This window comes from Piliocolobus tephrosceles, chromosome 6 (assembly GCF_002776525.5).
Source record: "Piliocolobus tephrosceles isolate RC106 chromosome 6, ASM277652v3, whole genome shotgun sequence".
NCBI lineage: Eukaryota > Metazoa > Chordata > Mammalia > Primates > Cercopithecidae > Piliocolobus > Piliocolobus tephrosceles.
In genome coordinates, this window is record NC_045439.1 from 156,724 (window position 1) to 179,286 (window position 22,563).

Here is a 22,563-nt window from a genome sequence, read left to right on the forward strand (position 1 = left end):
GCTAGGACACAGCAACAACACCCTGACAGGCTTCAGAACCCTGGCAGGGATGAAACAGGCAGCAGGGCTGGAGCCGGGCAGAGAGCCCCCTCCTGGTTCTCAGAGGCAGCCTGTCCTTGGGGCACCTTCGTTTTTAGGCTCCCCACCAACAAGCAGTCAGACTGCGAGTTTCGGTGAACACCCCCTGCTTCCAGTGTTCCCTGTGCTCACTTAGAAATGGGAACAGTGCTCAGGTGTTGCTGCCACCTGGAAAGCCCGCTCTACCCAGGGCCTGCTTTGGCCCACTCACCACGGCTCGCTTAACCTGTCGGGGAGAACTGGGCTGTGGAGAGGGTTTCTTGGGCTGCTGGGCTGGCTGCTGCTGCTGGGTTGGTTGCTGGGGGTCCTTCTGCTGGGGTTGGGATGGTTCGGAGCTTTGAGACGGCTGTGACTGCTGTACTTGCGGCACTTGTGGTGTAGGCTGAAGAGATGGGGGCTGTTGCAGCTGATGGGGGGTGTGATGAGGCATCTGTTGTTTTCCTTGTGAGTAAAGATCCAGGATTTGGTGGCAGATGTCTAAATGATAGCCAACAATCACATTTTACACAAATTGGTATTTTAAATAAAATTTTACCTGGATAAAGAATCAGTTATGATACCCCTACGAGGACCTAAGCATGAATCACATTTACAACTCACCCCATCTTTGTTGTGTGCAATAGTGGTGTGTGTTTTCAGTTCATCAAAAGTATGTGTTTGGACAAAGCGGAAACTATTAGATAATTTAATTAACGATGCTTCTGAAATATTGCTCACATATGTCTATTTGGGAGAATCCATTCTTGGGACTCAGGGTACACATGGAAGAATAATCTCAACATGGAACATCCTCACAAGAAAGCTTAGCATGCCTGGTACCTTCCAAAACATCGACTGGGACATCTTGAACAAACTGCTCCCACCATCTCCTATACATGGGTTTGGAGGTCCATTCTTGTATTTCAAACTTGCACAAACGTCCTGCAAGATACATCACTGCTACAGCTATGATCTCGGGTTCCCACTGCAGTGACAAGGTGGTGCAGAGACTAGTTCAACAAGAAAAAAAAGGTTAGATTATATGATCTAACATTTATGATTAAACCAGCGCATAGAGATGCCATAACTAACCATTAATTTGCTTATTCTCCCCTAAATTTAATTAAAGTACTATAAATTAAAGAACTCATCTTTACTCTTCTAAGGGTACCCAACTAAGTTACTTTAACCACAGTTAATAACTTATTCCTTAAAGAATCAGAAGAATTCTAGCACATTCAAAAATCGCTACATCAATGAAAATGACTTATGTTATTTAAACTGTTAATATCCTAGCCACTCAACTGTTTCTTCAAATGAAATCTTATGGGGGAAGTCAAATGTGAGAGAAGCTTCACTGACTGCAGTGGGATGGGGCTGGCAGCAACTCCATTTACAGTCATTCTGTTTCCCACCATGGTCCTTCATTAGATCCCTGGCCTCTCAAAAGAATGCCAAGGCTCTAAAACGATACCAGGAAGTATATTTTTGTAGAACCAAATGAGCTCTAAGTATTGAGTTTTCAAAATTCTCCAGTGTATTGTTTTGGACTTATGTTTCAGACTGGTGATAAAATGTCAGCACCTCACGCCACCATGACACGGCAGAGCAGAAGGAAACCCTCTGCTGGGAGGCAGATGACCTGGACGTCAGCCCCAGCTTTGCCATTAACTGGCTCCTCAAGCCAGGGCAAGTCAATTTCTTCTGACACAAAATGAGGGGTTTAGATGAAATGGCCCATCAAATCTTTGCCTATTTTAAAACACTATAATTAATCAACATTTGAATATGTATACCTGTCATTTACAAATGTCCACGCCATTTGAACCAACTTTTGAATTTTGTTTTTATCACCTAGAAATGGAGACAAAAAGGTAAATTAATAGCCATAGGAAAAAAAGTTCACAGGCAGCAGCAAGTATTGATTGAAAACCTACCAAGTGTTCAGCACGACTCAAATACACAGCAAAGAGTTTTTGCCTGGGAAACAAGGATGAATGATGTGGGTCCACGTCCTACCCCTTCTTCCTCCTCATGACCTACGCTGAACCACCATGTATGGAAAACCTGGCTCCAAGGCTAAGTTTATTAGTCCATTTAAAAAATTCTGACTCATTTTCCTGCCTCTCGTATCACTTGGCAACTGGATGACAGAGCCCGTTTATACATAAAAGGAAATAGCATTAACAGCTGCAATACTGAATTGACTGAGCAAGCCATGTCCTTGGTATTTGACACATCAAACTTTGTTTTCCTCTTTTGAGAAGCATAATTTGAGTCTTTATAATCAAATTATAAAGACTTGATTTCAGAATGAAAAAGTTCTTCTGAAAACTTTCTTCTTACCTTTGAGTTGCTTTGCATATTTGAGTAGGAACTGGTATGGATGTTCTACCTGTAAATCAAACTTGATGGTCTGCAGCAAGATTCTTTCCAGAACCATTACTTCCTCCTAAAAATCAATCACAAATGTTAGTATAGTAATTACAATTGCAGGTCTCAAGCAGCATTACAAAAGTGAGCTTTCCTGTCTAGTTATTCTCTCTTAAGTTATATTGTAGCAACTGTTTTTCATTCCTTTCTCTCCCACTCAGAGTTTTAACATGCTCAGAGACACTGATAAATTCTGAAAAGATCCCAAACAAGCAGACAAAGCAGGTTAATGTAAAAAAAATACTGAAAACAAAAAGATCCTTAAATATATTATTATTTTCAATACACACGAGTCTCCCTTTACAAAACAGATCTTTACGTTACTGATAATTTGACTAAACTGTAATTTCTTTCAAGACCTTAAATTTAAAAAATGCAATCTTTTAGGAATTTTCATTGAAAACATTTTAAGAAAGAGTTTATGATAGCTAGCCTCATGAAAACTCAGACAGACAAGTTGTACCAGTGTGTGTATGTGTGTGTATATATACTCATGTACACATATAGTGTATTATGTGTGAATGGGGACAAATCAATTTTGTGTTTAAATCTTTCATTTATTTGAAATAAACTGTCCCAACATCACTTACTGAATAAATGATCATTTCCAATTTTATTTAAAATGCTACCTAAATCACCTCCTAAAGTATGTGTGTATGTCTGCCTATAAACACTGTCTTTTCTGTTCACTGATATGTCTGCCTACTCCTGGACCAGGATCAAAGGGATGTGAGTGGGATACAACAGCTCAAGTATTACTTCTTTTTTATAAACTGTTTCTTGATTCTACATGTCCCCCTCACCCAAATTTTAGTAACCATTTTACTTAGCATCATTCCAGAAAACATACATGCTATTAATATTCTCATTGGGAACTCAGTGGATTTACAGAAAAATTAGGGAGAATGTAGATTTTTAACCATATTGAATTTTCCTTCCAAAAATTTATTAATATCTTTTCAGTCCTTTAGTTGTTTTAAAGTCCTCCCCACTCTACTAACGAGGTTTCCACAAGGTTTATCCTTGGATATTTTACTGTTGCTATCGTTAATGGAATGTCCTCTTTGATGATACTCTCTGACTAATGTCTTGAACTCAGTCCCTGCACAGCCGGACCGCACCCACTGCTTAAAGACAACATAAACCACAACCAAGACACTGTGTGCGGGGAGGACAATTTGAGAGAATTCCTTGGTTGGCATCAAAGAAAGGGCATTGTAGAGGACTGTAAATCTCATCAACAGGTGCAGAGACCCATAGGTCACTGGCTTTCATTTAGAAGGATGGTATTATTTCATAGGATACAGAGATGATTCAATAATTATTTATTATTCCAAATTACATGGCAAGACTAAGGTTTTTCAACCCTAGTTTCCCAAGCATTTTTTCATGAAAGTATTTTAAAATCTTAGAAACTTTCACACAGTGTTAAAAAAAAAATTGGGCCAGACATGGTGGCTCATGCCTATAATCCCAGCACTTTGGGAGGCAGAGGCAAGCAGATCACTTGAGGTCAGGAGTTCAAGACCAGCCTGGCCAACATGGTGAAACCCCATCTCTACCAAAAATATAAAAAGTAGCCAATCGTAGTGGAAGGCACCTGTAGTCCCAGCTACTTGGGAAGCTGAGGCAGGAGAATCGCTTGAGCCTGGGAGGCAGAGGCTGCAGTGAGCTGAGATTGTGCCACTGCACTCCAGCCTGGGCAACAAGAGTGAGACTCCGTGTCAAAAAAAAAAAAAATTTTTTTTTTCTTTGTCATTGTCACCACCCTGCTTCCCAGAAGATTCAACATTTCCTCTAAATTTAGAAACAATTCTTCTTACCAAGTGTATCAATTGGCTTGCAGGCTGTAGCCCATGTACTGTTACAGGATAGCCCAAGGCCTGCCTTTCCTCTGTCTTCCAAATATTCAATTAATGAGGTCATTTTAGGCCTCTGAGCAAACATCATTCCTCAGGAACGCTTTCCCTCAGCCCCTATTTATCCAGGGGAGTTGTCTGGGTCCCTGGATGTAATGCTATCAGAGCACCTTAAATGATCTTTTATACCATACACCACAACTCATAATCGAATAGTTATATACTCATTTGATTAAAATTTATCCTGCCACTCAACTGCAGAGTCCATGAGAGCAGAGACCATGTCTGTTCTGCCTTGTGCCTCATGTCTAGTGCCCAACACAAAGGCTGAAACAAATAATTAACATTACAGAGAAAAGCCACACAATTAAAATAAAGCTAATTAAGGCAAAAAAAATTTCATGGGACTCATGATCTTATTTTTCCTAAATACTTATACTGCCCCCACAGAAGAACTGCCTCCTCTCTGCCGAGGAAAACATGTTCCACAATGTCCTCACTGCTCCCAGCTCCAGGTGTTTTCCTTTGGCCTCGACTCCCACAAGTAAGACTGCACGAGACAGAGGCAGGGGCAGGTTGTAAAGCGCCCTCCCCCATTCGGATCTAATTGGTATGGTGACCCTTCTTTTCCCATTTTCTGGGGCACAGGAGCTGCAGAACTTCTATCTCAGTGTTCCTGGACCAGGGATTGGTTTCCTGACTTCATGGTATAGTGGGTAAAAGCTGAAAGTAAAAGGGGCTTTACTTGATCCCAAAGCACCCTGGGATAGCACAAACCAGCAGCTGCCACGAGTCTGCGCCCTGCCGTGGTCCCATATCTGTATGATGCCTTATCCTTAAGCACAGCTTGCCAGCCACAAGGTTCACCTGCCCCTGTGACAGGGGGGTGACTGAACACAGCATGTTCCTATAATCAGACTTATCACATCAGGACACAGGGCCCCATTACTCAGTAAAAATCAAATACCCACGTGCATTGAAAACATTATCTGATGGCGAAATTATTTCCATAAAACTGCATTTTTGGTTGCAGTTATTATGAGTTCCTAATAGGTTCAAATGTTTATAAATAGATTAATCGATTTATAATTAAGTTCAAAAGAGTTACCCACATTGGCAATACTTAGAAGATACTAGTGTGAATCACAACCACAATATATATAAAAGTGTTCTGGGCCCTTGTTAACTCCTCAAAGCAATGAGGAGAATGACTATACATTCTGTATATACATACATAATGCTCAGCAGAGAAAAAGATAACTATTGTGAGACAATACAAGCTAGTTAGGAAAAACAACACCATGAATGGTGCTGAACTTCTTGGCTTTAGCTTTGTTTTAACTGTGATTTAGACATTTCCTCAGAACATTAGTTTGACATTTATTCCATGAGTACTTGCTGAATGCCTACTCTGTCCTGCCACTGTATGAGGCATCAAACACAACTATAGTCTTTGCTCTCATGCATCTTACAGCTGAGAAGGGGAGGGAGTTATGTGTGTGATAATTTGATGAAAATATATCCAATGGATACTACTATCTAAATGCATACCACTAAGTCAAAGAGACCAATCTGAAAACGCTATATCCTATATGATTCCAATTCGATGACATTCTGGAAATGGCGAAACTACAGAGACAGTAAAAATATCAGTGGTTGCCAGGGGTTAGCGGGGAGAAGGCGACAAACAGGTGGAGCAAAGAAAAATTTTAAGGCTATGAAAATAGACTATATGATACTATAATGGTGGCTACATGTTATTATACATATGTCCAAACCCACAGAATGTACAACACTGAGAATGAACCCTAATGTAAAGTTTGGACTCTGGGTGATGTGTCAATGCAGGCTCATCAGTTGTAGCGAATGTACCACTTTGGTGGGGGGGATGCTGCAAATGGGGGAAGTTGTGCATGTGTGGGGTCGGGGGTATATGGGAAATCTCTGCACTTTCCACTCATTTTTGCTGTGAACATAAAACTGCTCTAAAAAAAAAAGTATTTTTTTTTTTTTCCCCCGAGGTGGAGTCTTGCTCTGTCGTCCTGGCTGGAGTGCAGTAGCGTGATCTCGGCTCACTGCAACCTCTGCCTCCCAGGCTTAAGCAATTCTCCTATCTCAGCCTCCCAAGTAGATGGGACAATAGGTGCGTGCCACCATACCCAGCAAAAAATAATAAAGTTTTTTTTTTTTTAAAGTAATATTGGTTTATTCTTTTTTTTTGAGACGGAGTCTCGCTTTGTCACCCAGGCTGGAGTGCAGTGGCGTGATCTCAGCTCACTGCAAACTCCACCTCCTGGGTTCACGCCATTCTCCTGCCTCAGCCTCCCAAGTAGCTGGGACTACAGGCGCCCACCACCACACCCGGCTAATTTTTTGTGTGTTTAATAAAGATGGGGTTTTGCCGTGTTAGCCAGGATAGTTTCAATCTCCTGACCTCGTGATCTACCGGCCTCAGCCTCCCAAAGTGCTGGCATTACAGACGTGAGCCACTGCGCCCGGCCAGTTTATTCTTATATAGTAGAGATGGGGTTTCGCTATGTTGCCTAGGCTGGTCTTGAATTCCTGGGCTCAAGCAATCTGCCCGCCTTGGCCTAAATAAAGTACTTTTGAAAATCTATTTAATTGCAAACTGTGATAAATGTTATGAAGGATAATTATCAGGCGTTACAAGGGTTGCAATAAGGGGAACCTGATGAGAATGGGAGTGGAGGAACACTGCCATGAGTCCCTAAAAGTGGTATTTTAAAAACACAATAAAAGGATATGTACAATTCTTTGAGCACCACTTGCTGACACTGGCATGAGTTGTATGGAAAGGACAGGATGGGTGGTGTGACCAGTATCAAGCGCTGGGTACATAAAAATGCTGCAAATGTCGATACTTTCCAACATTCTTTGGAAGCAAAAGATACATGGCATATGTAGGCACATGTATGTGTACATACAGCATATGTATTTTTGTTTGACCCGGAAACTAGCCGGAGTTGTAACCCTGCCATCACCACTGCACTTAAGAAGTGGAGTCTTAATGCCAATTAAGGGGATTTTGCTCATATCCATGAAATGTGCCATTGCCCCAAAGTGCTTAGAATACTGTTGGGCACATAAGGAAGCACTGAGTAAGTGTAGGTTACACGATCTTCCCTCCTTTCTCACAAAAGCATAAAGTAACGTCTACAGAAGGCCCTCTTAGGAACTCAAGAGACTGGCAGACACAAGGGCCACAGGCATTGTCAACATGTGGAACTGTGTCATAATGCTACCAAGAGGAATCAAGACCAGAAGGCAGGAAGTTATTATGGTTCTTACCTTTGGGTCATCTCCAAACTGGCCAAACTGTACATCATTTAATAAACTACGAGCTGTTTTGATGATATCTTTACATTTTTTTGGTGTTTCTTCTACTTTCCCAGCCAGAAACAGGCAACAGGCTCCTGTCACCTAAAAGAGAAACAAAAGTTCTTGATTTTTGTTATCAAAGGTCACATAGAAATAGGTACAATAAATTTTGGCCTTCATAATAAACTGGTCTTCCTCATTCCCCAACCTTCCTTTTTATCATTCACAAATACTCTGATACTCTAGAATCTTGAAGGAAATTTTATACATAATAAATCCCCCAAAACTCTAGCTTCAGAAATTATTTAAAATTTAACTTTCTTAAAAAAAAGTCATGTAAACAAAGAAAATGCCAAAAAGGAAAACAGTCACATAAATAAATTTTCTTCTCATATTCCAATCTGAAATTAACTCCCTAAACAGCAAGCTTTGCCGTGGAAAAAGAAAGAGCACAACTAAACACAGTCCTGTGGAATCTATCTTAACAGCACTGTCCATGTTTCCTTTTCTTTATGCTATGGTCTGAACGTTTATGTCCTAATTCATAGCTTGAGACCTAATTCCCAAGGTGGCTGTATGAGTAAGTGAGGCCTTTGGGAAGTGATTCTGAATGGGATTACTGCCCTTATAAAAGAGGCCCAAGGGGCTGGTTCCTCCCTTCCACCATTTGAGAATACAGCAAGAAGGAGCCCTTTTATGAGGAGCAAACCCTTACCAGACACAGAATCTGCCACCACCTTGATCTTACACCTCCCAGGCTGTACAACCGTGAAGAGTTAAGTTTCTGTTGTGTGTAAATTATTGGGTCTCAGGCATTTTGTTATAGCAGCCTGAATGGATGAAGAAACTGTCCCTCCAGTTGCCTCAACCTTAGCTCAGTACCTATATCACTGGGGTCTGAAATGCTCTGTCTTCAGCTTCTCTTTGCCTGCTCCAATCCTTCCTACACACCACTCTCCTCACATAATCCTGATCACACTAGATGTCAGACACTCTGCTGGGGATACAAAACTGATTCCAACATGGTCTCCTCCTTCAAGAACTTCACAACCAGTGAGGAAGACATGTATATAAACCTAACTAAAATCTTAGCAAACAAAACAAATCAACGCAATGACCTTCCTGTTAAGTCTGCCATTTTCATGAAACCTCTTAATAACTTCATTGTTCACCCACTAAAGTCAAATTTCTGAAGTCTGGCATTCAAGGTTTATCATGGTCTGACCCAGTCTACCTATCCAGCCAGGGTTTCATCACTCCCTTCCTGCCAAATCAAGCTCCTGGCTGGGCTGACAATGTGTCACATGCTTCCCCCTACCTCTGCTTACGCTAGCTTCTGTTGGACCACTGACCTAGCCCATCACGGCATGGCTATATGCCCTATGTAGATTTAAGGCTTACCGTATTGCTGGCACCTTCCTCTTAGCACTTTCCCTCCTCTCTCCAAGATGTAATTCGTCTCCTCCTTGAATGCCACAGCTCTCTATCAGTATCTTCCGATGGCCTCACTTTCCATCATGTGTTCTGTGCATGTCATACCACTTACCCTGGACTGAAAGCTACTCTATCTCCCACAGAGAATAAGACACAATGCACATCTTGAGGAGTAATCAAAGAATGAGTGATATGGCATAGACAACTTCTGCTCCATTTTGCTTTCTTGGTCTTTGTTGAGTCTCAATTATAAGCCCAAATTTATCTTGGGAAAGGTAACACAGGAGTAAACTTTCATAAAAAGTGCAATATGACTATGGTCCATATTGGCCTAAGTGAAAAGATTTGAATATGGCTAATTAGAATAAACAAAGTTCAAACTTGATTTTGTTTATATGCACTATATACCATATAAAAATAAATACTTTCTGGAAAATATGAGAAAAATAGAGACTACAATTAGTCCACCAAACTGTGTGGAAATAAAAACATATGACAGAGAATTACAATAAAATTCAAACACTTAAACACTTACATATCTTGGGAATTGCTTGAAGGAATGAAACATATAGAAGCGATGAAAATAAATTATTCCAGTTGCCAGGGTATCATAGTGTCTGTTGTTCTGGTTAAGGACTCTAACCAATAACTTTTACAGGTTATATTCTTAGTTAAATGTAGAAAAACAAAAAGACAACAACAACAACAAAATCAGTGGTAAAGTAAACAGTATTAGTGGCAAAGTAAGGAGATGGGAATCTCAGGGTGTCAGAACTCTGGTATAAGAATTAGCAAGCTGAAGTTTTATACTTTTAACACCTTTTAGAAATACTTCAACTGTGATCTTTTTTTTTTTTTTGAGACAGTGTCTCCGTCACCCAGGCTGGAGTGCAGTGGTGTGATCTTGGCTCACTGCAGCCCAGGCTGGTCTCGAACTCCAGATTTCAAGGGATGCTCCTGCCTAGGCCTCCCAAAGTGCTGGGATTACAGGCATGAGCCACTGTGCCCAGCCTCAACTGTGATCCTCATGGGTGCCTCATATCTCCTGGCTGGCCACCTCCTCAGTGGCTAAGTCTACACCTTCAAAATGACAAACCAGAAAGAGAAAAACCCCCACCAGAAACAACATTCAAACAGATATTTAAGAATTGCTCTGGTATAGAGAAATTACTATATATTTCGTCTACAGAATCTAATTATTTCTTGGTGGTGAGTGGGGAGTCTATCTGTAACAGACTCCAAGGAGAGTCAGGATACAGCCCCAAACGTGTGCCCACATCAAAGATGAACCGAGCGCCCTCTCGACGGTACCGGGCCTCAGTGGCTGGATCAAGTCCTTCAAGTTGTGAGGGTGTATGAGCCAAGTCTTTCTTATCCCAGTACCAACATGGCTTTGTGTGGTCCAGGTTTGCTGAAGTTACTGAAGGGCTTGAATTTTCTTTATTCTCCTTCATTTATTGAAGTAGACTTGTTCTTTCCAAAAGGTTCTCTGAAAATGTTAGAATCCTATGAGAAAGAAAAAAGCAACGTTGGAAAGGAATACTCCATACTATAAGCAATTTAGAATCATAGATTGTACCTGGTTTGGGATCAGTATTTCCTATAGAAACCATATGGTCAATAGCTAGTTACAAGCCCAGGCTAACTCCAGAGCCAATTTAACACAATACTGTTAAGATGATCCCAGTACTAATATTAATAAATCTCAAATTTCATGGTAGTTTAAAAAAGAAGAGTATTTCCTCCCTCTCTCTTGAGATTGAAGGGTTAACCTTATTTGACACAATTTTGGAAGAAACGTGGTTTCTTCTGGTTTTTCTTCACTAGACACACAAGCACTCTAACATTGGTCCAGATTCCATGCTTCAGTAAAACCTGGGCCTGTCTTAATCTTTACAAAGATTTATGTTCTAAAACTAACCATCTCTTCCATCTAGCACCCCTTTTCAGTTTATTCCATGTAGGCACTTTCACTTAGACACGTCATGGGATTTGGTTAATTCACATCTGCACAAATCACTGAATTCACTGATGTAAACCAAATGTGCATCTTGTGATTTGGGGAGTGGGTGGACGGAAGTGGTCCATGAGAGAGGGAGCTCCTTTAAACTGTTCTTGCTTTTTCATCCTCTTCCCTCTCTTTCATTCAGAATAAAGACATTCTCCAAAAGCTCCACACTGAGAGAAAGAAAAAAAAAAAATACCAAGGATCTCATCTAGAGACCACTGTTACAAATAAGTCATTCGTAACCTGGATCAGAGACAGCAGAAATTTTCAAATAAGGTATCAAAAGGGTTCTGAAAGAGCTGGCTGGAGCCAGGTTAATCTGGTCAGCAAGAAAACAGCAGCTCTGTGGCCAGGTTCTGGGCCAGGGCTCCCACCAATTCATCTGGAAACCAAAACTTTTCTGTGTACCTGCCTCATTTCTGGTGGGGAAGGTGACATGGCGGGGCTGAGTATTCTCCTCCTTGCACCTGGTAGCTCTGAAGGAAATCTGATCTTTCTTCCAAGAGGAAGAATTAAGTACCTGGACAAAAGCTTGAACTAATAATTTACATTTTTGTGTTTGACTGATTAGATTGGGCACTGTTCAAAGGGTGAGGGGAGACCAGTTAATTAAAACCTCAGAAAACATGACCTGTTCATAATCAGGTATCACACTGAGATACAATTCTCACCTACTGGATTGGCAAAAATCCCAAAGTTTGACAATTTGCTCTGTTGGCAAGGCTATAGAGAAGCAGGTGATCTTATAAGCTTCTGGTGGGAGTACAAAATGGTCCAACTGTCACAGAGAAGTTCACGATATCCAACAAAATTACACATGCATTTGCTCTTTGACCCAGCAATCCCACTGCTAGGAATTGACTCTGAAAATATTGTCATAACTATGAAATGTCACAACTATGAAACAGCATGTGCATAAGATTATTCGCTGTAGTGTTATTTATAATGGCAAAACTATAAACAACCCAAATGCCCATCATCGGGGGACTGGCTGAGTAAAATATGGTACATGCACACAATAGCATACCCCACAGCTATTAAAAAGAATGAGAAAGATCATTAAGTACTGGACAGAGAGACTTCCAGATCAGCAAGGTATAGGATAGTGTACACAGTATGTTAGCATCTATGTAACAAAGGAGGGGAAAAAAACAGACATCTCTATTTCTTTTTTTTTTTTTGAGACGGAGTCTTGCTCTATCGCTCAGGCTGGAGTGCAGTGGCATGATCTTGACTCACTGCAAGCTCCGCCTCCCGGGTACATGCCATTCTTCTGCCTCAGCCTCCCAAGTAGCTGGGACTATAGGCGCCCGCCATCACGGCCGGCTAATTTTTTTGTATTTTTAGTAGAGACAGGGTTTCGCTGTGTTAGCCAGGGTGGTCTCGATCTCCTGACCTCGTGATCTGCCCACCTCGGCCTCCCAAAGTGCTGGGATTACAGGCGTGAGCCACCACGCCTGGCCAGACATCTCTATTTTTAAAAAGTAATTCAAAAAATAATTACTAATAAGGAAGGGTTTAAAGCAGGATGGAAAAGACAGGAATGGAAACAAGACTTCTCTATGTGTATATCTTTTTATACAGCTTTGCCTTTTTATGAAAGCTTTTATTTTAAACTAATTGTAGGTTTATAGAAGAGCTGTAAAGATAGACGAGTTTTTGTCTATACCCTTCACTTAGCTTTCCCTAATGTAAACATCTTCGACAACCATGGTTCATTTATCAAAAAAATGAAATTAACTTTGGTATAACCACTATTAACTACACATCATATTTGGGTGCAGGTGATATCAGAATAACTTACTAATGTTAACCATGAGCTCTTGGTTAAGATGGAGTCTACCAGGTTTCTCACTGTAAATTATTATTTTTCCCTTCCTATCTTCTATTCCTTAGATGCAAGTCACGAGGTCCAGCTCACACTCAAGGGTAAAGGAATTAAGCTCCACTTTCTGGAGGAAGAGGCATCAAAGAAACTGTGGACATATGTTAAAACCACCCAGTAGTCAGTAAATATTTTGGGGGAAATATATACTATACAAATGTCTGTTTCTCCTTCAAGTTTCATCTACTAGTTTTAGCACTCACCTGAGATGATAATAACTGTGGTGTTCTAATGGTGACTTTGTATTTCCTTCACTGCTTCAACATTTATTATTTGGAATCATTTTGTTAACATTCGTTTCTTCTCTCCTATTTGTTTATCTATTTTAGTATAGATGTGAGTATTTTATTCTTTGGGTTATAATCCAATACTATCACTATCATTATTTATTTTGTTGCTCAAACTATTCCAATGTGGCCATTAGGTGCTCTTTCAGCTTGACTCCCTTCCAAGTACTTTTATAACCTTTGATGTTTGAATCATGTAAATATTTAATATACTCATAAACTTAACTAAAAATCAAAAAGCAAATCCTAAAACTCAAACCAAATGGGCAACAAAACCACACAGAAAATTTACTTCAAGTAATTTCTGATCTTGTTACATGCTTAGTGAGATATATTTTAAGGACAAAAAGAATTGAAAATAATTATTTATTTATTTACTTATTTATTTTAGTCACAGTCTTGTTCTGTCATCCAGGCTGAAGTGCAGTGGCATGATCCTAGCTCACTGCAGCATCAAACTCCTGGCCTTAAGCGATCCTCCTGCCTCAGCCTCCCAAAGTGCTAGGATTATGGGTATGAGCCACCGTGGCCGGCCCCAAGGAAATTTTAAAACTTCATTACTGTACTGTTAGTAGTGTCATTAATATTGTAATTTTCAAACAATTTTTTTTTGCATGTTGTGGAATAAAGCAAATATGTAAATGTTAATGTTGTTAGGAACCAACATTTTCAGTGCAGAGAAAACAAATGTACACATGCACAAAACCAAATGTTAAGAAAAAATCTGTAATGTTAAACTTTAACTGAAGATATCAAGATAAATCATGGTTAAAAATATATACATATATATCCCATTTCTCTCCTTTTTCAAGTACCAAGAAGGAATGACAAACCTAGTTCTGAAATCTTAACTTTTTCAATACCAAAACCCTCTAAAAGGAAGCATTTTTCTTTCCGGTCTGGGGTTGGAGCCTACCTGGGATGTACTCAGACTAATCAAAGCTTATCAAAAGACATAGGACTGCTGAAGGAATGATTTGCTAGGGGAAAAAAAACATAGGAGTCATCATGATGGGTGCCCACTGGACTAATTCAAGGTAATTTGAATAGTAAAAAGAAAAATGACTGCGGTTGATCATAAAATACAATCTATGTGTCCACAATAATATTAATATATAGAGAGAACAGTACTTTGCTAACACTGATAACTACTGATAATAAAATGCTACTGATAATAAATGCTACTTTGCTAGCACTGATGTTAACTACTGTAAAAAATAATACAGTTTATCCTTAACAAAATGATCACACTTGACATCACTAATAGGGTGAAAACCTGCCATTATGTGACTTCTAATGTGGTGCAATGTGAAATAAATATCACCTACCTATGCAGTATTCTTGTCCCCCAAAAGCTTAACCTAAATTTAAGCAAACTTTTGACTGAACTTCCAGTTTACAATAAAAACTGACGGTAAAAGAGTAAGTGAAAAAGCACAACATGGAAACTATTAGTCACATCCAGAAGGTGAGACACTCTACTCAACGACCGACCTGGTCTCTTCAAAACTGTCAGTGTTATCAAAAAAACATTCTGAAAGACTGTCTTACATTTAAAAATGCTAAAGAGGGCTAACAACAAAATGCAATGTGTGAACCTTGATTAGATCTTTTTTTTTTTTTTAAAAAAAGAAATTTCAAACAATTAGGAAAAATTAAAGTAGGAATTATATATTACAGGATATCAGGAAGGGAATTACTGTCAGTTAATTTTCTTTGAGAGTAATAATGATATTGTGATTACACAGGAGAATGACTTTATTCTTAGCAGATGAAGGCCGAAGTATTTTGGGTAAAGTGTCTTAATGTCTGCAACCTACTTTCAAATGGTTCAGCTAAAACACAACCACACAGTAAAGGTGGCAAAAAACGAGTATGTGTCCACAGGTAAACAAATAGTCATTGCACTATTCTTTCATATAATAAAAAGTTGGGGAAAAGGTCAGATGAGACTGCACAGGAGACCAGGAGGACTCCTTATCTTCGTCAATCCCTCGATAGCCAAGGAATACTTGCCTGTGTGTGTGTACTGGTTTCATAAATTACAACACTGTAATTTGAATCACAGCATACAAAAAGAAAAGTGCACCTAATTATAAGTGTATGGCTGATTGTTTTTCGCAAAGTAAACACACCTGTGTAACACTATCCAGTTGAGAAACAGAACAGTACCAACATTCCAGAAGCTCTCTTCATTCTTCTCCTAGTCACTATTCTCCCAAAGATAACTATTCTGACCCTATTTCCATCAATTAGTTTTGCCTGTTTTTGAAGGACTGTGCAATGACACAGCACCACTTTTACATTTGGCTTCTTCTGCTCAATATTAAGTTTGTGGGATTCATTCCTGTTGTTGCATAAGGCAGTAGTTGTTCATTCTCATTGCCGCAGAGCAGTGGTTTTCAAACCTGGGACAATTTTGCCCCCCAGGGGACATTTGGCAATGTCTGAAGACACTTCTGGTTTTCCTAACTGGGGGGTTGCCACTGGCATCCAGTGTGGGTAGAGGCCAGGAATGTAGCTGGACATCCTCAGTGCAAAGAACAATCCCCCATGACAAGAAATTATCTGGTCCAACATTTCAATAGTGCCAAAGCTGAGAAAGTCTGCTGTACAGTACGGTTTTATCCTATGAATGTAACACACTTTATCTATCCATTCTACTATCTGGGCATGTAAAATGTTTCTGGTGTTTGATTATTAGTAAGTGTTAAACATGCACATATATTGTTATAGAACAGAAGGCAACTGGACAGTTGGCTGAGGGAATCAATATCTTGGCACATCTTAGCAATTTATTTACAGTTGGGAATTGCTACTTTAAGATACATATGCCTAACAGTTTTCCATATACTTTTTTCACTTAATTATTTCCTGAGCATTTACTATGAGCCAGGCCTTAATGGCACGGCAGAGAACACGACAAGCAAGGTCTCTGCCCCAGGAAGCTTACATTCTAGTGGGAGAGACAATAAGAAATAAATATGTGAATTATTTGTCAGGGAATAATAATAATAACAACGCATGTAAGGGGAGAGAGCATGATGAGGTTTGTTGAGAGGTATGCAGAAAGATAAACAGTTAGGAGACTATAGTAGCAGTTCAAGTGAAGACTACCTCATACACCTGTCTCCACACAATGGCAGCTGGAAAAAGGGGTGTGTGTGCCATAATTGGCCATGAGGCAAAGAATGGAAAAAGATGACTTCAAGTTTGACCGACACAGAGGGTGATACTAAAAAGACAAATGTATAAGACAAGAGAAAAAGCTGGTTTTGATAAGAAGGGAGGAAAAGAAGAATTTGGTTCTATAAATACTAAGCTTGAAGAACTTTAAGATACTTTTGTGGAAATATCTATCAGACAGATAGAGAGGCCAGTTGAAGTCTCTACAGAACATATCTACTTGGGATTCATCTATACAGAGGTGACAACTATAAAGTCATGTTGACGGATGGAGGGATGGAGAATGAAGAAGGAAGAAGTCTGGGTACAGAACTCTGTGAACTTGTATCAAGTAGGAAGAATCACCAAAGAAGAGCGTTTGCCCAATGACAGGAAGGTAAAACAGACTTGAATGTACTTATGATTTATCCACTTGTGGACTAAGAATCACCAAATAAGAGAAAGGGAAAAACACTGGTCCAAGAAGTAGGGAAATCTGCATCCTTCATTGCAAAATAAACCAAGGGATGTCAGCTTTAAACCAGAGATGGTACTCAACAATGACAAATGCAAAAGAAAAGTTAAAGGACAAGGAACTAAGGAAAGTTTACTTTAATTGGTGATTAGTTGTTTTTTAGAGACACTGAAAATTGTGATGGTTGCATGACTCTGAAAATACTAAAAACTACTGATTTGTACAGTTTAAGTGGGTAATTTGTAGGATTATACTTAAAGAAAATACCTACATACACATATAAATAAAATAACATTTTTAGAAGTGTAATAGGACAGAAGGTGTAGAAACTGCAAGGGGTGGTAAAGAATGAACAGACTAGGAAATAGGTTATTCTTTTTTACTCATTTTTAAATTTTTTGAGACAGAGTCTCCCTCTGTCATCCAGGCTGGAATGCAGTGGTGCTCACTGCAACCTCTGCCTTCTGGGTTCAAGTGATTCTCCTGCCTCAGCCTCCTGAGTAGCTGAAATTACAGGCATGAGTCACCATGCCTGGCAGGAAACAGGTTATTCTTTTGAGGCATCTGTTCTCAAAGAGAGTAACAGGTAATAGTAGGGAGTTTTTGTTATTGTTTTGGTTTTTATTTATTTTTCAGCATGAAGGAGAATGAAAAATGTCTGCAGCCAGAAAAAAAAAAAAAAAAAAGGAATGACTAGAGGAGTCAGAACAAGGGAGGCTAACTGGTCAAGGGATAATTCAAAGCATAGTAAGAAAGTTAACCTTAGAAAGAAAGCTCTTTTTTTCCCTAAGAAGGGAAGGAAAATTTTGAGAATGATATTTTTAAATAATCTTTTAAGGGGGAGGAAGTACCTCCATATTCTCTGGGAAGTAGAATACCAAGATATCTGTTGAGAAGAAAGGGACAGAGTGGGGAACAGTGTTAGGAATAACCCAGTGGAGATGAAACTGGAATAGAAAAGAATCTCGGTCCACAAGTGGATAAATCATAGGTATATTCAATTTTGTTTTACCTTCTGTTACTGGTCAAACTCCTGGTCCCTTTAGGTTCCAAGGCAGTATAAAACAATTCATGAAATGTAGTAAAAATATTATGGACATAAACAGAATAGAGATAGCCCTCAAAATCGTAGAACTCCCTGAAAAAGTTTTTGCCTCAGGTCTATAAACCTGTTCCCTATTACTCTTCAATTAAAGAGTAAAGTTATAAATTTTCTCATTAGCAGCTTTTTTTTTCACAAGACCGTAAAGTTATAAATTTTCTCATTAGCAGCTCATGATTCCTGTGAAAATGACTGAGATTTATGAACTCTGCAAAATAAAAATCCATACACAAGCAACCTGTCAAGGCATTTTGGCAGCACCTTTCAGGAATGGGCTTCATAAATATCATTTTACATCTTAAAAGACTAAATACAGCCAGGCGCAGTGTCTCATGCCTGTAATCTCAGCACTTTGGGAAGCTGAGGCGGGTGGATCACGAGGTCAGGAGATAGAGACCATCCCTGGCTAACACCGTGAAACCCCATCTCTACTAAAAATACAAAAAAAGAAAAAGAAAATTAGCCGGGTGTGGTGGTGGGCACCTGTAGTCCCAGCTACTTGGGAGGCTAAGGCAGGAGAATGGCGTGAACCCGGGAGGCGGAGCTTGCAGTGAGCTGAGATCGAGATTGCGCCACTGCACTCCAGCCTGGGTGACAGAGCGAGACTCCGGCTCAAAAAAAAAAAAAAAAAAAAAAAAGACTAAATATATTTTCTACATTTAGAATTATGGAAACAATAGTAAATGTCACCACTCAATTATCTCACCCAATATCGAAATCCCCTCTTAGTTTGGCCACTTACCAATGAAACCTCATTACTTTATAAAACAGCCTATGGCATTGCTGGGTATCAATAACTGGTGTTCACATAATTCCTATATTGATTTTTATCTGTTCTGTTCATCCCCTAGATCTGCTACACAGATGGTATAAAAGAATGCATGAATGAAATCTACCTTTTAGCGACTCTTTAACTTCTACCAGGGTCATTAAACTAACCTTTGAAAATTCATTTCCCTTATCTATTGATTGTCTTTCAAATAGGTAAAAGCAATTTTTACATTCTTTTCTCTAGGGTAAACAAATCTAACCATTTTTCTCATCATGACTTTTTTGTTTGTTTGTTTCAAGTCCTCCCTAAATATTAGGAATCAAAACAGATATGATGTGCATAGTACATGGGAGGGGGGTGGTAACTAACATTCAGTAACATGTCCATTGTGTGTCTGTTGCGTTGCAGCCATGCCTGCAAGCTAGTTTTCTTATCCTCACAATTTATCACTGAGAAAATGGAGCCAGAGACACGAAGCAACCTAATTCACAGTTAGCAAGCAGCAGCCACAATTTGTCTTACTTTATACCAAGATACTGCCTTCCCTCAATCTAGACACTGCTTTTCTTCTGTAAGTGGAACATAACATCCTAGAACCACTTCTCAAGCCAGGAAAACTGAGTTTTTGTAAATGTAATCACACCAACTAAATTTATTTATTTGAAAAAATTTTTTGAGACAATCTCACCTAGTAAATTTATATCTGGTTGGTTCTGGCCTATTATTATATTTCAGCCTTTAAGAACTCTTTGATTTCCAAGTGTCATCTAATGTGTGGCTGATTATCACTACAGGGTTTGAGTGCATTTATTAACTTGAGAATCATGCTGCTTATATACTTAAAGTCGGTAATAAAAAAGTGTTAAACAGAGCAAGGGCAAGACCAGAGTCCTGTAGCATATCTCCAAAGACATCTCCCCAGGTTTACATCAACCCATTAATCAACATTTTGGGGTTGGTAATTTGCATGGATATCAATCCATCTAACCACACCTTATCTAATGCATATTTAACTCTTGTATCTAGATACAGTATTAGAATCTTGTTGCAAGACTGTGTCCTAAATAAACTTAAATGAACTTATGTCCAGCAATCCCCAATCACCACCAGGCTAGTAAACTGTAACAAAAGGAAATGATTTGTGTCACCTGGCTTTTTCTTGAGACAGGGTCTTGTTCTGTCGCCCAGGATGGAGTGCAGTCACGTGATCACGGCTCACTGTAGCCTTGATCTCTGACTCAAGTGATCCTCCTGCCTCAGTCTCCCTAGCTACCACAGGCATGCACCTCCACATCTGGCTAATTTTTAAATTTTTTTTGTAGTGATGAGGTCTCACTATGTTGCCCAGGATGGTCTTGAACTCCTGAGTTTGAGTGATCCTCCAGCTTTGGCCTCCCAGAGTACTGGTATTATAACCGTGAGCCACCACCTCTGGCCTCACCTGGCCTTTTCTTATTGAAGCTCTGTTGGCTTGAGGGAATCAGCTCTCCTTTCCCAAGTACTCATAAACTTGTTGGCTCTTCAAACAAGATTCTAAAACAGTTTATGAATAGGTTCCTAGCAGCCAAGAGCCATCGAATGGTTCTGTGTGAAAACAGAAATTTATCAGACTCTAGTCTTCTATCATTAACTGCACTTTTAGGATTTTTCAAAATTTATGAATAATGATTTTATAAAGTCATCTGCAAATACTCTGGTATACAATTTACCTGAGCTTAAAAATATGATCACTTTATAATCTCCTCAATTACCTTGAATTTAATTCCCCTAGATTTTTTTGTCCTCATCCAGTTTTAAAGAAAACAAGCAGAAAACACTGTCCTCCCTTTTAGACACTCAGCAGAGTCACTGCTTTCAAACACAACGTCCTAAAATGAACTAGCCCATTTTATAGGCCACGGCTATGACCAATTTTTCTTTATGACATTCAATTTTAGAAAGAGCATTTAACATTTAAGAACCTCATTAACCACTCGAATAGTTTTTATTGCTTGTTGGTGCAAACTACATTTTCAAAATGGAACAAATTTAAACAGGATTTGCCTAGAAATCGACTAATATGCTTGAATACTGTGTCACAGTATAATCGAAATGAGATACAAGAGGGAAAAAAACCCCTAAAAGACACCAGTGGTAGTCGCTCTGAATAAAACAATCTCGGATAATTACTATATTCATAGTCAAGATTATTTAACAGGTAAGCATCCTAAGGGCATAACTTTAATCCAGATGTCTATCAATACTACTACCATTACCACCATCTATCCATTCTTTCATTCAGCAATACGGAGGGCTTATTAAACGTCAGGCAGTGTTGCAGGCGCTGAAAGCTCCTCGCTTTCATTCTAGGAACATCATTCATACAAACTTTTAGTGGGCACCTACAATTGCAAGGCATTGTGCTAGATATCTGTAAACAGCGATTTAGATCGAGATACACAAAGATCACCAAGTTTCCCTTAAAAACATAAAAGACCAGCCTTAAGAAATGCTCTTAGAAATAGTTCCTAACCTCAGATGACTTAGCGAAAGCTCCGTTTAACTGGCAATCTAAATTTAGCGAGCACTACCGAGCCTGTCTTGGGCAGACAATAGTTTAGAAGCTGTCAGATAACCTCTAGACTTACGCTCCAATTTTCTAAAGAACAATTTCTCTCATAACAAACCAAAGCAACCACCAGGAGCGGGTCCGTAAAGACGATGTGTCGGCAAGAACTAAATCTAACCGCGGAAGTGCCTTTTCCTCATTCTTAGTCGCACCCTCGTTACGTGGCTCTTCAAAACTCCAAAGTCGGAGTACCCTAGACATGGAACAACCTCCAAAAAGTCTCAGGCCTAGCCAAGGTTGGGACTAACACGCCGCGAAATAATCGGGGAATAAATGAGTTGTCTGTGGCTGTGAGACTGTGCGCGGTTAACACCCCTGCCCCTTTTGCCCAACCCCTAGAAAGTCCCAGAACTCTGACTGCCCCCCAGCGCGAGGGCCGCTACCAGTTCTAGAGTGAGCCCGGCCTCCCTGCCCCGCCCCGGCGCCTCAGACCCTCTCTACACGCCCGCCCCACAGCCCCGCGCCGCCCGCTAAGTTCAATGTGTACCGGAGGTTAGTTGAGGGAGGCAGAATCCGGAAAGAGAGACTCCGCCAGTGGATGGCGGCGGCTGACCATAACCTACTCCGACCTCCAGATACGCAGGAGGTGGGCGGTGCTGCCCGCAGTCGGTGGGTCACTCACCTCTCGCTTCAGGCAAGCCCCTTAGCGACGTCTCTCCTTGCCGACTGCGGCCATCTTGCATGTGGAATGTCGGGGAACTACGTCATCACGCTGCGTCTTGAGACGTAACCAAGCGACCGGAGAGGCGGAGAGAGTAGGATGCCTGTCAACCAATGGGAAGAAAGCAGAGCTCTCAAAAGAGGAACAAGCCGCCGCTCTCCTCCCAGCCCGCCCGCCCGCCCCGCGGGACAGTGGCTGCTGCGTGCAGGGGGAGGGGCCAGCCACAGGGCGCATCCCGTCGGTCCCGCCCCTTGGAGCGAAAAAAAAAAAAATGCATTCTGGAGCAACCGAACCTGCTAACGGAACTTGGGCGCGTAGGGGGGCCCGGGTCGAGATTCGTCCAATCAGAGCTCTGGCGGGGGCGAACGCAGCCAATTGCGACTTCGGGGTTGGCGGCCGCTAAGCCGGCCGCTCTCGCCCCCGGGAGCCGCCAACCCACTGGCTGGGGAGGACCCAGGACGGAACGCCGGCTGGGCGG

General features: G+C 40.4%; 1 protein-coding gene across 1 annotated transcript in view; it reads right to left on the reverse strand.

Annotated features, from left to right (window-relative positions):
- CCNK (cyclin K) overlaps nucleotides 1–22,540 on the reverse strand; it is a 31,346-nt gene extending 8,806 nt beyond the window's left edge. Inside the window, exons 1-9 of the mRNA XM_023205603.3 lie at nucleotides 22,379–22,540; nucleotides 22,047–22,188; nucleotides 10,380–10,628; nucleotides 9,658–9,739; nucleotides 7,659–7,790; nucleotides 2,404–2,509; nucleotides 1,854–1,911; nucleotides 898–1,067; nucleotides 290–555 (exon numbers count right to left, since the gene is read on the reverse strand). Of these exons, the coding sequence (XP_023061371.1) occupies nucleotides 290–555; nucleotides 898–1,067; nucleotides 1,854–1,911; nucleotides 2,404–2,509; nucleotides 7,659–7,790; nucleotides 9,658–9,739; nucleotides 10,380–10,576 (1,011 nt within the window). The 5' untranslated portion in view covers nucleotides 10,577–10,628; nucleotides 22,047–22,188; nucleotides 22,379–22,540. The remainder of the gene's footprint in view (nucleotides 1–289; nucleotides 556–897; nucleotides 1,068–1,853; nucleotides 1,912–2,403; nucleotides 2,510–7,658; nucleotides 7,791–9,657; nucleotides 9,740–10,379; nucleotides 10,629–22,046; nucleotides 22,189–22,378) is intronic.
- Nucleotides 22,541–22,563: the final 23 nt, after the last annotated feature.